This window comes from Poromitra crassiceps (genome assembly GCF_964638095.1).
Source record: "Poromitra crassiceps genome assembly, contig: HAP1_SCAFFOLD_640, whole genome shotgun sequence".
NCBI lineage: Eukaryota > Metazoa > Chordata > Actinopteri > Beryciformes > Melamphaidae > Poromitra > Poromitra crassiceps.
Window position 1 is genome coordinate 1 of NW_028151768.1, and position 15,561 is coordinate 15,561.

Here is a 15,561-nt window from a genome sequence, read left to right on the forward strand (position 1 = left end):
ATCTTGGTTAGTGAGGAAATGCCAGAGGAGTGGAGGCAAAGTGTACTAGTGCCTATTTTCAAGAACAAGGGAGACGCACAGAGTTGCAGCAACTACAGGGGCATAAAGCTGATGAGTCACACTATGAAGCTTTGGGAAAGAGTAGTGGAGGCTAGATTAAGAGGAGAGGTGAAGATTAGTGAGGAGCAGTATGGGTTCATGCCAGGAAGAAGCACAACAGACGCATTGTTTGCCCTGAGAATGCTGATGGAAAAGTATAGAGAAGGCCAGAAGGAGTTACATTGCGTCTTTGTAGACCTAGAGAAGGCATACGACAGGGTACCAAGAGAGGAGGTGTGGTATTGTATGAGAAAGTCAGGAGTGGCTGAAAAGTATGTGAGAGTAGTGCAGGACATGTATGAGGGCAGTGCGACGGTCGTGAGGTGTGCAGTGGGAGTGACTGAGGGGTTCAAGGTTGGGGTGGGATTGCACCAAGGGTCGGCCCTCAGCCCATTCTTGTTCGCAATGGTGATGGACAGGCTCACAGACGAGGTCAGGCAGGAGTCCCCGTGGACTATGATGTTTGCAGACGACATAGCAATCAGTAGTGAGAGCAGGGAGCAGGTGGAAGAAAATCTAGAGAAGTGGAGACATGCGCTGGAGAGAAGAGGGATGAAAATAAGTAGAAGTAAGACAGAGTATATGTGTGTGAACGGGAGGGAAGATGGAGGGGGGGTGAATATGCAGGGAGTAGAGGTACCAAAAGTGGAGGAGTTTAGATACTTGGGGTCAACCGTGCAGAGTAGTGGGGACTGTGGCAAGGAGGTAAAGAAGAGAGTGCAGGCGGGGTGGTGCGGGTGGAGAAGGATGACTGGGATGATCTGTGACAGAAGGGTACCAGCGAGAGTGAAGGGAAAGGTCTACAGCAGGGTAGTGAGACCAGCCATGCTGTACGGTCTAGAGACGGTGGCACTGACAAACAGGCACGTGGCAGAGCTGGAGGTGGCAGAGATGAAGATGTTACGCTTCTCTCTGGGAGTGACGAGGCTGGACAAGATAAAGAACGATTACATCCGAGGAACCGCCCATGTTGAGCAGTTTGGACAGAAAGTGAGAGAGGCAAGACTGAGATGGTATGGACATGTGCGGAGGAGGGAGGTGGGGTACATTGGGAGGAGGATGCTGGAGATGGAGCTGCCAGGAAAGAGGAGGAGGGGAAGGCCCAAGAGGAGGTTCATGGACGCAGTGAAAGAGGACATGCAGGCAGCGGGCGTGACGGAGGACGATGCAGAGGACAGAAACAGATGGAAACAGATGATCCGCTGTGGCAACCCCTGACGGGAATAGCCGAAAGAAGAAGAAGAAGTGGCTTCTGAAGAAAAAATGACCCCATAAAAAATTATTTGATAATTAAAAGAGTCGTTTTATACTTTGAGTGACACCCGGAAAAAATTCCCCTGGGTTTAACAGCTGCCGGGGTCCCCATGCAAGTGGATGGGAATTTTCCTTTCTGGGCTGCATGGCGTCACGTGACTTGCAATACAGAGCTTCGCCACTATGTTCAAATGGCTTCACACTCACAGCCCAGCGCCTGGGGGCTTTGGCGTAGAGAGAGAGTGGCGTCAAAATGCGAGACTCATTAGCCAATGAACAGCCAGGAATGGGTCTCGCGTTACTTTTGCATGCCACGCCCTGTGTCCGCCTACGCAGCAGTCAAGCGCCGGGATTGGCCAGGAGCAAGTCTTTTGTCTTCTTTTGACAGCTGGAATCTCCCACACCACAACCACTGCACGGCACGCAGCCCAGCGATTTCATGAACCAACTGAATTGCTCTTGATAGCGGACATTGAAATGAATTATTAGTGTAATGAAAACGTAACACACAAGCTTTTAACACATTTCCCACACACCACAAACACTGTGCCCAGGCCCAGCGATTTTATTAACCAAATTGCTCTTGATAGCGGACATTGAAAATAAATTACTGTAATAACGCCAATGAAAACATAACACAAGCTTTTAACACACAATCGATTTTTAAACATATTTATTTCAAAAGATCATTGTACAATTCAGGGCTTTAGTCAAAGCTTCAATAACAGGGCTCAGCTGACAGTTGCAAATGAAAAATATAAAAAATAAAAAATACAATAGGCATATAATAATAAATTTAACATTTTCCAGAAGGGGATGGTCAAGAAAAATGTTAATAAATACCTGCAGGACAATGGGGCAGTTCCTCCTTGGGGACACTGGTCATCCTCTGGAAGTCATCATGGCAGGCATTGCAGAAGTGCGTGGTGCCAAAGCAGAAGAAAACGGCCACCGAGCAGCAGTACCGGCATTTATACTGCAGGAAGTCAGTGCCATGCTTGGAGCACATCTGGTGATAGGACACATGAATTATCAGGGATGGGTGATAGGTTGTTAAGTTTTGTGTGCACAAATAAGCACTATGCCAGGATCCTCAAAGGTTTCATATACACACCTGAGCCCTGGAGACATCGGAGCACGCTCCACAGATCAGCTCGCTGGGGTCGTAGTCATCTCCCTGTCCCGCCTCCGCATCGCAGCGCGCCTCTCCCCAAAAGTAGGCCTGAAAAAGAGGAGCGCGTCGTCAATTCTCGACTCCTAGCCCACACTTACAACTTATGTCTATCTCAAAATGCCAGCTCACGTTCTAGTCAGGTATAGCTTATGCAATACCTTCTTGCACTTGTAGCAGACATAGTATGCATATCTGTTCATGGCAAAGCCTGCAGGGTCGTTGTGGAAGAGTGCGCCTGGAGTAGTGATGGCCTCGCTCTTACGGAGGCCCTCGTACTCCAGCCTCATCAGAGCCTTTCTCCTCACATCGTCATACAGCTCCTTAATGGGGTCCCAGCAGGTCCTTGATCACAGAGTGATTGATTTTGTTCTGGAGGCAAAGAATGAGGCAAACAAAGCAGCCACTGTTCATCACTCTCATAAAGGTTGTTCTATGAGTCACTGAGCTATGGCACCCTTTTTGCGTTGTGGTGTGTTGTTTGTCTTGCTGGTAATTCCTGTACATATAACAAAAAATGTATATGTATTGTATAATATTGAAGTGTGCCTTTATTACTTTTCAAACTAGTAATAATGTTACTAATCTTAATCTGTAAAGCGACTTTGAGTGTCTTGAAAAGCGCTATATAAATAAAATGTATTATTATTATTATTATGATTATTATTATGAGTATGTCACACTTTTGACAAGTTCACATAATGAATACAAATACAGGAGCAAGCGATGACATTTCCCATGACACTGAACAAAGCTGTCATAGTGTGCAAGGGCAGGCAACACAGTTGAACAAGCTTTTTGGCTGGCCTGCAACAGCGGGGCCAGCCCTAGCCTGGGTAAACCCAGCCGCCACGTGACCTGCTCTCAGACCTGCTCTCAGTCACTACCTTGTGACTCGTAAGCAGGGTAAGCCTGAGAGCAGGTCACTGGGGGCTGGGTTTACCCAGGCTAGGCCAGCCCTATAAAACCTGAGTGTCTATCACTGACTGATGCAGTTACACCACTGGTCGGTCAGAACACGTGCAGCCAGAGCACGGTCCAGCCATGTACTAGGATTTGACCTAGTCTTGTTAACAAAGCATTTAAGCAAGCAGCAAACTAAATCAACTTCAAGGTGTAGCAGATATACATTTCCAAGCTCTTTGTTGTGGAGGTAATCTCTCAATCGCAGAGTCTCAGGTGTGACATGTTACCTTGCAAATGGGGCATGACATGAAGCCAAAGGTGATCCGGGGCCCTAGCCAGCGGTTAGGACACGGCGAGTACACTGAAGGTGGAACACATGACTGCAGTCCAACTGGGAACAGAGCAAAGAGGAGTTCAGAAACACATAGAAGCTGCCAATCTCTCATACCTCATGGATAAGCAGACATGCACACCTGGACTGCAGGAGCAGCAGAGAGGGCTTCTGTGAAGCAGATCATGCACATGTCATCTGCATCCTGCTTCAGACAGCCAGTGCTCTTGTCACAACCATGCAGACATGGCAGACAGCTCTCCTCATCCTTAACTCCACCACACGGACGCCCGCAAGGATGGGTTTTACTGCATGCCAGCTTGGAATACTCCTAAGAAGAATAACACGAGAGGAGTTGGGAGAGGCTTTCAAACTGCTGCCAACAATGCTTTTTCCACCACAAAGTACTGCGTAGTTATGATCTGAAATCTTCAGCATCAGTGGCACAATAACACTAATATTCAGTATGTCAGTGCTGTGCAGGCGTGTGAACAGGCAGTGCTTTGTACCTGGCAGTCTGGGTCTGAGCAGACACTGCCCACTGCAGACGGCTCAGTTCCATTCCTCGTACCGCAGAACCTGCAGGCATCGGAGCTGGAAGCTGGTTTACCGACACAAAGATTGGATTTGTCAGCATTTAGAACAGCATTACCACATGGAGGATTATTTAGAAAAGCAGGCACACACTGATGTTACCTGTGTGCTCTCTGAACTCCACCATAGCCTTCATGGTCTTTGAGTCAGCCAGCGCCATGAGCACAGAAGAGCTTGGTCCTCCCACAACCTTCATGGAGGTCCACCTTTATAGCCTCCTCTTCCTCGTTGAACACCTGAGGCAGCCGGGAAAATAAGACTAAACACCAGCACATTCTATGCAACATTCATTTGACAAACTGTTTCATATTATCAAAAAAGAACAGCACTTGGGACAATGATTAGTGGAAGAATCCTAATGCTTAAAAACAGCCCAGCCTTCATATGAGGGATGGGTGTCACATCAGGGAGACAACCGACACTAACCTGTCTCTGGTGAGAGCGCGTGCGCCGGTGCAGGTGGAGGAAGCGGTCACAATCGGTACAAAGGTTGCCACACATGTTACACAGGATGATGGCCGCTGTCTCGCCATCGTCATGGTTGTCACACATGGGCTGAGGATAGGACAGGTGGAAATCAATGTATCATTTATTTAACGCTCTGTCATTTATTTCTATACATTTTAGCCTTTAGCTGCTTATATAGTTTTTACCATCTGTTTCTGCTGTCCATCTTTACCCATCCAGCGACGCAGAGGACAGCCTGTCTACATGGTCCTGGTCCAGCGCACACAGCGAAGCGAGGGCCAGCCACAACTGAGAGAGAGAATAGTAAAGGATACATGATTAATCCAGATACAATACCTCTAAACATAGATACATGTACTGTGTATTGCCGGGACTTGAGTGCATACCCTGGTGGTGGCGATGCATGGCACAGGAGACCGATGCTCCTCCTCCATTTTGGTCAGGGCAATGATGGTCTCAGCGATGGCGTTTTTGGTGACTCTGGACCAGGCATCTGAGAGGTGGCCCTTAAAAAAAAGCCACACAACTGTTTATTTACATTGAATTATCAGACATTATAGGGGAAAGGAGTTTGTCTGTGGTACAACAGACAGTTAATAGCAGACACCAGCTGAATCAATTTAAAGTTGCTCATCGTCTTCAACTATTCTAAGCATAAGCTGCACAAGTTCTTCCGCTCTGTCTCATCACTGTGTGTCAGGTGTCAACTCCACAAAGGCGCTGCAGGAAACCTCACACTCACCCAGACCGATGGCCGATAACTGGGTGCAATGTTTCGCAATGCGAATCAGTTCCTCATCCAGAGGACATGCTTCTCTGAGGACAGGGCCATCACTCAGGAGGTGGTAGTTCAACGCCAACTCTCTCAGCCCGTGACACTGGTCTGCCACACACAGAATCCTTGCAAATATGGACAGAATTCATCAGCAAACCCAATTTTTATTTTTTAAATTTAACAAGTTATAATAAAGGCCAAGAATTCTGGAAGACATGTAATGTTAACCAATGTAAAACAACAACAACAACAACAAACAAGCCCCACTATGTTTGCCAAACAGCAGTTGAATCAGCAGTCATTACTACAGCAGGTAATTAACAATGGTTCCAGGAAAATGCATGGTAAGCAGGAGAAACAGGGCAGTCGGTCATTCATAAATGGTATGGTATGGTATGGTTTATTTACTTAATCCCCGAGGGGAAACATGTTTTGCCACCAGAGCGAATACAATTAACACAAACAAATAACAAAAACATACAATACAAGGTTACACGCACAAATGACAGATAAATGCCATAATGAAATGACACCATTTCATATTAGCAGATGAGAAAATGACATACCTTAAATAAGCCATTGAATGGAAATCTTTTGTCTTGTGACTTAATATTAACAGATTTAAAATCTGTTATAACTTTGCCACTGCTTGAAATTCTGTCAGCAACAAATTTGCCTGGAGGACAAATGGCCCACTGTACCTGCTGGGGAGACATGAGGGCAGCTGCTCATCTTAAGCAGTTTCAGGGTGTCACTGTTGTTGGCCACCAGCACCTTTAGAGACGGGTCATCCACTGGCGTGTCTTTGATTTTCAGCGAGGACAGCGATTTGGAGTTGAGACACACCACAGTCAGAGCTGAGATGAAATGAGACTGTGGAAGGACAAAGATACCCATGAATTATAATGCACAGTGCATGGTTACCTTCAGTTCTCAACCCACAGGTAGCACCTCCACCAGAGTATGGATGGGAGGCAGAGGGAGGTCGACTAGTGCCAGTCACAACATGAGATGCCCCGGCCATCATTACACATCTCATCAAATGTGGCTGCAAGAAGACCTATTGCATGTCAGACTGTTCTTGCAGGTCTAAGAATCTCAACTGCTCTGAGATGTGCCTGTGCAGAGCAGATGAAGTGCTGTGTGGAAATGTCACCCAGGGACATCTGGTGGTGATGATGATGACAAGGATGATGGAGAACCTCAACCTTCATTTAAACAACATTCAATTTAATGTATAAACTATCCAGCCAACCAACAAGTAAATCTTGGTCGCAGCTTTTAGGATGCCATGCATGCAAGGTCATTTATAGCAAATAGCTGCAACAAAATGGAAACGTAGACTATAAAAACAAAAAGTCCCTTTCAATTTTCTTGTATGTCTGAATAACAGGATACTAGAGAGACCAAGGGCCCTCGTTTTCATGTTAAATACCTTCGGCAGCTCCATGAAACTGGGCCTGGCTGTAGAGATGAGCCCCAGGGTCTGCAGGCAGTAACGTTATGCTATCAGATTATACTCTTAGTTACACAGAAAGGCAGACAAGCTAGCATTACAGTCAAGCTGATTTCAGATGAAGTCGTAGCTAGCCAGCTATAGACAATATGACTGTAATCCAACCACAAGCTATTGAGAAACAAAAGCACCTCAACACTGCCCATTAGCTAACGATCCAGCTGCTACATACTGTACATGCCAATAACGTTTCAGACGATCTGAAAGCATTAACGTTATCTCACTACCCTTAACAACACTACTGTAAACACCACGTCACGTGTTACAGTACGAGTATGAAACGATTAGCGTTACCTAGAGAAAGTTATTCCAGACGAACTAGCACCTGCAAGCTAACATGCCAACATTAATGTACCAGCTACATACACATCAGAGCGTTATCTCTACACATAAATCAATGAACACAGACGCCGACCAGACACATGATAGTACTATCCTAACGTCCCCCCCACCATAACTAACGCGATGTATATTTGAACTGGTTTTGGATGTGCTAGCCACTGTGACTCTAGAGCAGATATGCAAGTTTCTTGCCCTGCCAGATAGTTGTAATAGGTGAAAAACATGTGCAGCTCTTTGTCTTCATTAGCAGCAGCACTGGTCGCTTTGAAGGCAAATATCCTGCTAATGTACCCACTAGAACAGGAGTTTTCAAAGTGGGAGGCGGGCCTCGGGCTCTGAGCAGTTTCAGGGGAGGCTCAGTGAATGGAAGTGAAAAAATATTACATTATTACATTGGTTATCATAAGGAGATCACATAGAATATTAGATTAACTTTATTAATCCCCAAGGGGGAAATTGGGTTGATCACATGCTCCAGGAAAAACAGATGCTAGGCTACAAGGCATATATACAGTACATAGGCATGTAGGGCCTACTAATAATAAAAACATTCCAATACATGAAAATAAGGAAAAAATAAAAGAAAAGACACCTACTCATGATCAAATTATAACAAAATCACCTGTTGGTGGCTAGCTTTACAGCTGAAGAGACAAAGGACTTTCTGAAATGCCTAATGTGTGTGATTTGGTTAAAGAGATACAGTAGTTTTGTGGAATTTTACTGTTTTATCCCACTTTCACAGTTAGAAACTAAATGCCTTCAGTTCAGACATACACTTTTGTATGTATGTGTGTGTGTCTGCAGTATGTCAAACAGCAATATCAGGTTATCTTGGCACAAGAGTGTCTGGGCTCAAATAACAATCATGATCCAATAGGCATCCATAAATTGAGTGAGGGGGGCTCCTTTTCCCCAGCTTTGTCTGTGGGGAGGCCCACTGTATCAAACTTTGAAAACCCCTGCACTAGAGAATGGGTTCGCATTGTATGTAACGCTACCTTGCTCAGAGGGGATATAGTTCTTCTCATCGTAGTCCTCTTCAAGGATCAGCTGGTCTCCAATGAGAGCAGCTGCAGTCATGGTAACTAAAGAGACATTGGGGTACCGTGGGAGAAACGGAATACAATATCATATTTTATAACGTAGAGACAGACAACACTAACGTTACATGTCAGCCAGTTCTTAGCTGTGGAAAATACAGCAATATAGATTTACTTGACAACTCATTTCCTCGGCTAAGAAGATGAACAACTTAACGTTACCTTGTAGGGCTACTTTGACTTGTGCAAAGAGAAGCGATTATTAACGTTCGATTATGCAATAATGCCAGTAACGCGCAGGAAAGAAAGCGAAGGGGCGAGCAGTTAGTATGATGCCAACTCCAGCTAGCATCTCAACATAATCGAACATTACCATTAGCTTAACGCTAGCTAGCTAACGTTAAGTAGTTTCAGAATAGCTCGTTAACGTGATAACGTCCATCTACTCACGTTAAGTGATTCAACGCTACCTTGCAAGGTCGTTTTCTCACTAGCCTCGGGGGCAATGTCGATCAGGTTTCACTTGGTCAACATGGACATTTTGTACGTAGAAGAGATAAAGATGAGCAAACGAAATATCAACATCATAAGCATCATCTCCAAGGACGCTTCACGCGCTTCCTGTTGACGACTGGAAACTTCTTCTTCTTCTGTTTGGTTTTACGGCGGTTGGCATCCAAAATGTTGCATTACCGCCCCCTTCTGGACTAATCCATCCAATGTTCCCCTAATAATCCATTACAGTCTTGTTATTAGTCCAGTTTCTCTCAGAAAAACTGACAACTAGTTTCTTCCCCTCCACTGCCCCCACACATCCCATTATACCCTTCACACTGGCCTCTATTTGTCCCAGTCTCTGCAGTCCAGTCATCATTGTCACCATCTCCACTTCATATCTCCTGCATGAGATCAGTACATGCTCCACCGTCTCCTTTACTTGACATTGACTACAATGCCCAGTTGGATGCTTCCCTATTATACTAAGTGTTCCATTTAAATTGCTGTGACCAATTCTCATTCTACTCATGACTCTTTGTTCTCTCCTATTTTTTGACGGTTTTGACTAAATATTAGGTTTCATCTGACAGCAGTGATCATATACTGTAGATAGCAGAAGAATCAAAATGGCACAGCACCTTGATATTTACCACGGTGTGAGGGTCTGTTCCCATCCGGCCCTCTCAGATGTCCAGTGTGACGGGTAGTGTTTCTGATTGAAGATGCTGTATGTTAGTTGTGGATCCGTGTGCACTTGGGGTTAGAATTGGAAAGGTTTTATGTTTGAAATAGGCAGCATTGTTTTCAGAAGTGTTTTATTTCCTCTCAACACTGCTAGGCCAACACAGCCTTATCTTCTCATGTAAAATGTTCGGTTTGCAGAACAAAAAATCTCCATACTGAGTTTTTGTTGTTGTCAATCTCTAGACTAAGGAAGAACATGCCAAATGAGTGTTTACTTTAAACTGGGGCAGCAAATGAACGTGGCAATTCAAAAGAGAAGCAGTAAGTTGTAAGTACTAAGTGTGGTCCTATGTGTACAGTTTCCCCAGATAGTCTTTGGCAGTTTGTGACTGAGCCAGACCAGTGTTGTAGGCCAGGTGTGTCCAAATGTTATTGAATGGGGGCCAGATTGGATAATGTGAAATTACCAGGGGGCTGGCCAGCTGCTTCTTGCATCATATGGGTTATACTGTATATCAAAATAAATCACATACAATACAATTGTACTCTTTGTTTACCATCTGAAAACATTAATAGTTCTGCATGTTGTTCCTACTTGGTGCTTGTCTACAAACTGTATGATAGTGCTGTCATAGTTAGGTGAACAGAAAATGTGAATTGAACTTGCTTGATTAACCAATACTGTGCAGAGGGCCACATATAGTATATTTTGAGAGACAAACCGAGTAAGATCGGTCAAAGGGCCGCATCAGGCCCCCGGGCCGGACGTTCGACATGCCTGGTGTAGGCCTATCACTTTACTAATCATGAATGCATCTGCTCATTAAATTTGCACTTTTCAATGTGTGTGTAATATATAGATCCTTTCCAAAAAAAAATGAATATCATGGAAATATCATGGCATCAAGGCAGTAATTAAAGCAAAAGGATTCCCGACCAAGTATTGAGTGCAGGCATGAACATAACTTTTCAGAAGATCGACATTTCAGTTTGGAAAATAGCCTACCCGTTTTTGATTGGTTTTATGTGATATTTAATTTCTTGAAATTGTTTTTATGAGCTGAAAGCCAGACTTATGCAAAGTAAAAATAAATAAATACTTGAAATACTTTACTTTGTGTGTAATTAATCTATAATCTATGAAAGTTTCACTTTTTGAAAGGAATTATGGGAAAAAACGTACTTTTCCATGATATTCAAATTTTTGGGAAAGGATCCTATATATATGTATGTGTGCATATATATACTGTATATATGTGTGTATGTGTGTATATATACTGTATACATATATATATATACGGTATATATATATATATATATATATATATATATATATATATATATATATATATATATATATATATATATATATATATATATATATATATAAATGTGTGTGTGTGTGTGTGTGTGTGTGTGTGTGTGTGTGTGTGTGTGTGTGTGTGTGTGTGTGTGTGGGCTGGGAACCAATCAGCTCCTTATTTTGGTGGAAAGTACCCGTAGCGCCCCGCCCACCCTGCTACCTGATTAGTCGGGAATTTAAAGAGCGCCTTAAGTCGTCAAGTTTGAATTTTCTTGGATCAGTATGCAGCAGGATTCACTTCACTGTGCACCGGTGTCTTACGACTGTCTTCTAGAAAGGTAAGGCTGCACATTTGATAATTTGCAAATCATCTACTAAACGTTTTCCGAACTATATTTTGAGCTAAAGATTTGTCAGCGTTAACTGGGCGGAAGTAGAATTAACGTTAATGTTGTAGGTTCACTTCGACTTTAAGTTTCCAGTTGGCAAGCTAACGTTGCTAGTTAGCCAGAACTGGCGCAGTTAGCTAGTCGATCATCCATGCCTACAGAAATAGGAGAGCAAACTAAACCGCAGAACTAGTTGATTTATCGTGGATTCCGTCGTCCACCAGACGCTACCAGACCCAGCTGTCATCAATGACAAGCTAACACCGAAACACGTTAGCACGGAAATGTGAAATATGGCCCTTTGCGCAATTCCAGTAAGGTAGCGGATTTATGCCAGCATTTGATGCACTTGCCTTCACATGACGTTAACTCTTGTGGCAAACACATAAGCTAGTAAACAATATGTTTAAAAGGTCATGACAAGATACATAATTATTGCTAACGTTACCTATCAAATTTGCTAGCAGCGTTAAATCTGCTTAGTTGATTTATCACGAGTTGATTTATCGTGGATTCCATCGTCCACCAGACGCTACCAGACCCAGCTGTCATCAACGACAAGCTAACACGTTAGCATGTAAATGTAAAATATGGCTCGTTTGCGCAATTTCAGCGGACCTATGCAGCGTTGGATGCACTTACCTTACACGTAAGCTAGTAAACAATATGTTTAAAAGGTCATGACAAGATACACATTGCTAACGTTACCTACTGTATCAAATTGGCTAGCAGCGTTAAATCTGCTCAGAGTTGGAATGTTTGAATCCAGAATGAAGATGTGTTTTGCGTCAAAACATTCTGTTGACAGCAGTGGGCTTTGCCGTTAGTTAGCTAGCGATGGTAGTTGAGAGTTACGCCGTTTTAACTCAATAATGGAAGCGAAGTGCAAACTAACGTGCTTAATGTTTATTATTGGTTTATTAAAAAGGATCCCCAATAGCTGCCGCCTGGACGACAGCTAGTCTTCCTGTGTGAACTGTTAGTAGCAGGGTTGCCAACTTTGGGTACCTGGCTCGAGTGAGATTTAGATGGCATGGGTCATGCATAATTGCATATGCACACGTAATCACCTGTACGTGTCTCAATTCACCATCAGGCTTTAAACAAGTGCATGCAGCTTCGTGCGCACAGTGGGCGCACACACACACACACACACACACACACACACACACACACACACACACACACACACACACACACACACACACACACACACACACACACACACACACACACACACACACACACACACTAAGGATCAGGGTTATAATAATAGGCTACATGCAGCAGTCTGTCAGTGATGTCACTTGTCCTTATAGAATGAATGAATATCTCCTACCTCCCAATTTTCTGTTTTGGCATGACCATTTAAGTACAGTATTGCCAAAACATGTTACAAATCTAAGTCAACAAATAGCTTGCACTTTGCACAGTAGTAGGCTATTATAATAGCCTATATCAGTGGTTCTCAAACTTTTCATGTCAAGGACCCCTCTAAACTGACACAAATTAGACCACGGACCCATTTGATAAGATTTTGTCCCAGGTACCCCATCTGATAAGATGCTTGATTTGAGATGATTTATGACAGAAAGTGTATGAAACCCATGGCCATGACCAAAATAGTCATACATTCTGTAATTGTGTTATAGGCTATATGGAATCATAGCTCAAATAAATGATCCCCATTTTTGCTGGGGACCCTCTGGAACCCCTTCAAAGACCCCCGGTGGTCCCCGGACCACAATTTGATAATATAATTGAATTTGTTCCACAACAGTGACAGAGATGACAGGCGAACATACAGCATTATGGTCAAAAAAGGTCTATATTATGGGTAACATTACAATAAGAGTTTTATTTTGAAAGCCCTAAAATGGAAGACCTATAAAATGGAAGACCTACATTCTGGCTTGAAGTGATGTTTGATTTGTATATAGAGTATGCCAATATGAAATCATGAGACTTCAACATGTTTCCTCAGCAAAAAAATGGATGGACAATACTACAACCCACGTTCGGATGAAATCTTCATGGCAACACAACTGCAGGTATAGTTCCACCTATATTGTTAAACAAATATATATATTTTTTGCATTAATTATGTTCATCATTATACAGCTAGAATTATTTAAAAAAATGTGTTGTGTTTGCACTGCCAGGGTGTATTTGAGGCCCAATATTCTAAGCTTGTGTTGTGTGTGTGACTGGCCATTTAGTCGGGCCTCGCTCAGAGTTGGCTCGCTGCCTCTCCCCCCTCCCCCCAGAGGGTTCTCATAGTCCACTTCACTGGCCGATTCAAACTCCACTCACCTGTGTGCTGCTCCAGAGTTTACTGGCTGATTCAAACTCTGCTCACCTGGGCCACTCTGGACAGCTCTCCGTGGTGCTGGACATGTGCTGAACACTAATTTGTCTTTTTATTTTTTCCCTTCAGCCATTGCTGTTGTCATTTGAGGCTTACATACAGAGCCCTCCTCCACCAGCCGCCTCCTCTCCCTCTTCCTCCTCCTCCTCCAAGAGGTCAGCGTCCGCCTCCGCTCGCCCAGGCTCCGCCCTGCCACCGGGCAAACGCCGACGGGTAAGGAAGATGAAATGAGTTTATTTGATGGGGACGATCATCTCCAACTGGTTACAAAGTTTGTAGAAAACAGTATAGGTGACAATAGTCTGGCTGTGTACAACTGGCCTAATTTTCCTATAAGAGAAAATGCAGCAACTTCTCTCCTTCAGTTGAATGTTTATTCCAAACATGCGGTGATGAGCATTGTAGGTCTGTTCAATAGTTGTCTGTGTGTGTGTGTGTGGTTTGTGATATCTGTGAACACATAATAATAGAATAGCATAATAGCATAATAAGTATCTCACAGTGACATCACAATAAGAACTTAACATGGAGAATATCAGCAACGTGAATAATAAAACAATATTACTGATTAACCACAAGATGGCAGGGCATTCACATTCAGTAACACTATAGTACTGGGTCAACAGGTTCACTGGTCACGTGACCAGACTAAACAGTCGCAAATACTTTGGTAGGCTAGTCAGTGAATTCAATGAATCCTTGCACTATCATGGGCAACATGGCAAAGGCAGACTACCTTGATTTATAATGCAGTTAACATTCAAATAAACATGCAAAAAGAAGCTAAACGGTAGCATTTAACCTGAGTTACATCTGCTCGTTAACAGAGTTGAGCACCTCGTGGTTTAATACAGCCTACTAATTACCACATCAACTTCTAAGGCCTGCGGGATTAACAATAAGCATCATATCACCATGACAACGTAACATCAAATATTAGGCATGACAACTTACATCGTCACCGACGCACACTGTTGTAACAAAAGGATTTAACTTGGTTCAGAACAGAAGAACAGTCCGTGCGACTGAGATCCACCCGTCTGCGCCTGACATGCGCTGTAATGCAGCCGATTAAGTCTATAAACGTATAGCGCGCATGTGCAGAGTCTCTCATACAGAGTGGGAGCGGCTTGCTATGATATTGATTCCTGTCCAGCAGGGAATTTTATACAAAGTTGATGTTGAAAAGTTCTCGTAAATGAAGCTTAGTGATGTAAATGTTGCTCTGTGCAGGTGTTTTTCGTAGCTGATGAGGCAGAAGCTGCGGCCTGCATCAGGAAACGGTGCAGCCCCACCCTGGTTTCCTCAGCACCTGAGAGAGCCAATCAGGTAACACACACACACCTCAAGGCTTCCACACAGGCTCCTTGAGAGAATAAAGCAGTGTCTTGGTTTGTTATGTTTTGGAGGTTTTTGTCTCCTGGATCATCTCCAAATGACGGCAGGTTTTTCTGTGTTGAGTTCCATCTTAAGTGTGTCTGCGACATTTTACAACGAGACGTCAGACATTTACCCCCCCAGCATCAAATAACACAACAGCGGTCTACATGAAAGTGTCTTACCCTAACTCTAACCCTAACCCTAACTCTAACCCTAACTCTAACCCCATCACAGCCGGCTCCCACTGACAGCAGCTCCTCCGTTAAGAGCTCCTCCGCTCCTGCTCCTCTGAGGCCTGCCATCTTAATGGCAACACAACTGCAGGTATAGTTCCACCTATATTGTTAAACAAATATATATATTTTTGCATTAATTATGTTCATCAACATTAAACAGCTAGAATTATTTAAAAAAAATTGTTGTGTTTGCACTGCCAGGGT

General features: G+C 43.7%; 2 protein-coding genes across 2 annotated transcripts; both read right to left on the reverse strand.

The window, feature by feature from the left end:
* Positions 1-280: 280 nt before the first annotated feature.
* LOC310771427 (E3 ubiquitin-protein ligase MYCBP2-like) lies at positions 281-5,307 on the reverse strand (the record flags this gene model as incomplete). Its single annotated transcript, XM_083664040.1, has 11 exons — positions 5,210-5,307; positions 5,009-5,111; positions 4,782-4,910; positions 4,458-4,591; positions 4,271-4,362; positions 3,904-4,092; positions 3,718-3,821; positions 2,686-2,896; positions 2,468-2,575; positions 2,197-2,362; positions 281-553 (listed from the first exon to the last, which is right to left on the reverse strand). Coding segments are annotated over exons 8-11 (676 nt in total), but the record flags the coding sequence as incomplete, so codon positions are not given.
* A 358-nt stretch (positions 5,308-5,665) lies between these two features.
* Positions 5,666-8,538, reverse strand: LOC310771423 (F-box/LRR-repeat protein 3-like). Its single transcript, XM_083664038.1, has 3 exons — positions 8,458-8,538; positions 6,300-6,471; positions 5,666-5,723 (listed from the first exon to the last, which is right to left on the reverse strand). Exons 1-3 carry the CDS (start codon positions 8,485-8,487, stop codon positions 5,689-5,691), a joined length of 237 nt encoding a protein of 78 aa, XP_083520164.1. The 5' UTR covers positions 8,488-8,538; the 3' UTR covers positions 5,666-5,688.
* Positions 8,539-15,561: the final 7,023 nt, after the last annotated feature.

Bases quoted from the DNA above. Each gene is read 5' to 3' on its own strand.
- LOC310771423 (XM_083664038.1), bottom strand. From the start codon at position 8,487: ATGAGAAGAACTATATCCCCTCTGAGCAAG. The intron at 6,472-8,457 runs GTAGCGTTACAT...GTCCTTCCACAG, and splicing joins CTATATCCCCTCTGAGCAAG to TCTCATTTCATCTCAGCTCT. The intron at 5,724-6,299 runs GTACAGTGGGCC...CATATTTGCAAG, and splicing joins CCCTCATGTCTCCCCAGCAG to GATTCTGTGTGTGGCAGACC.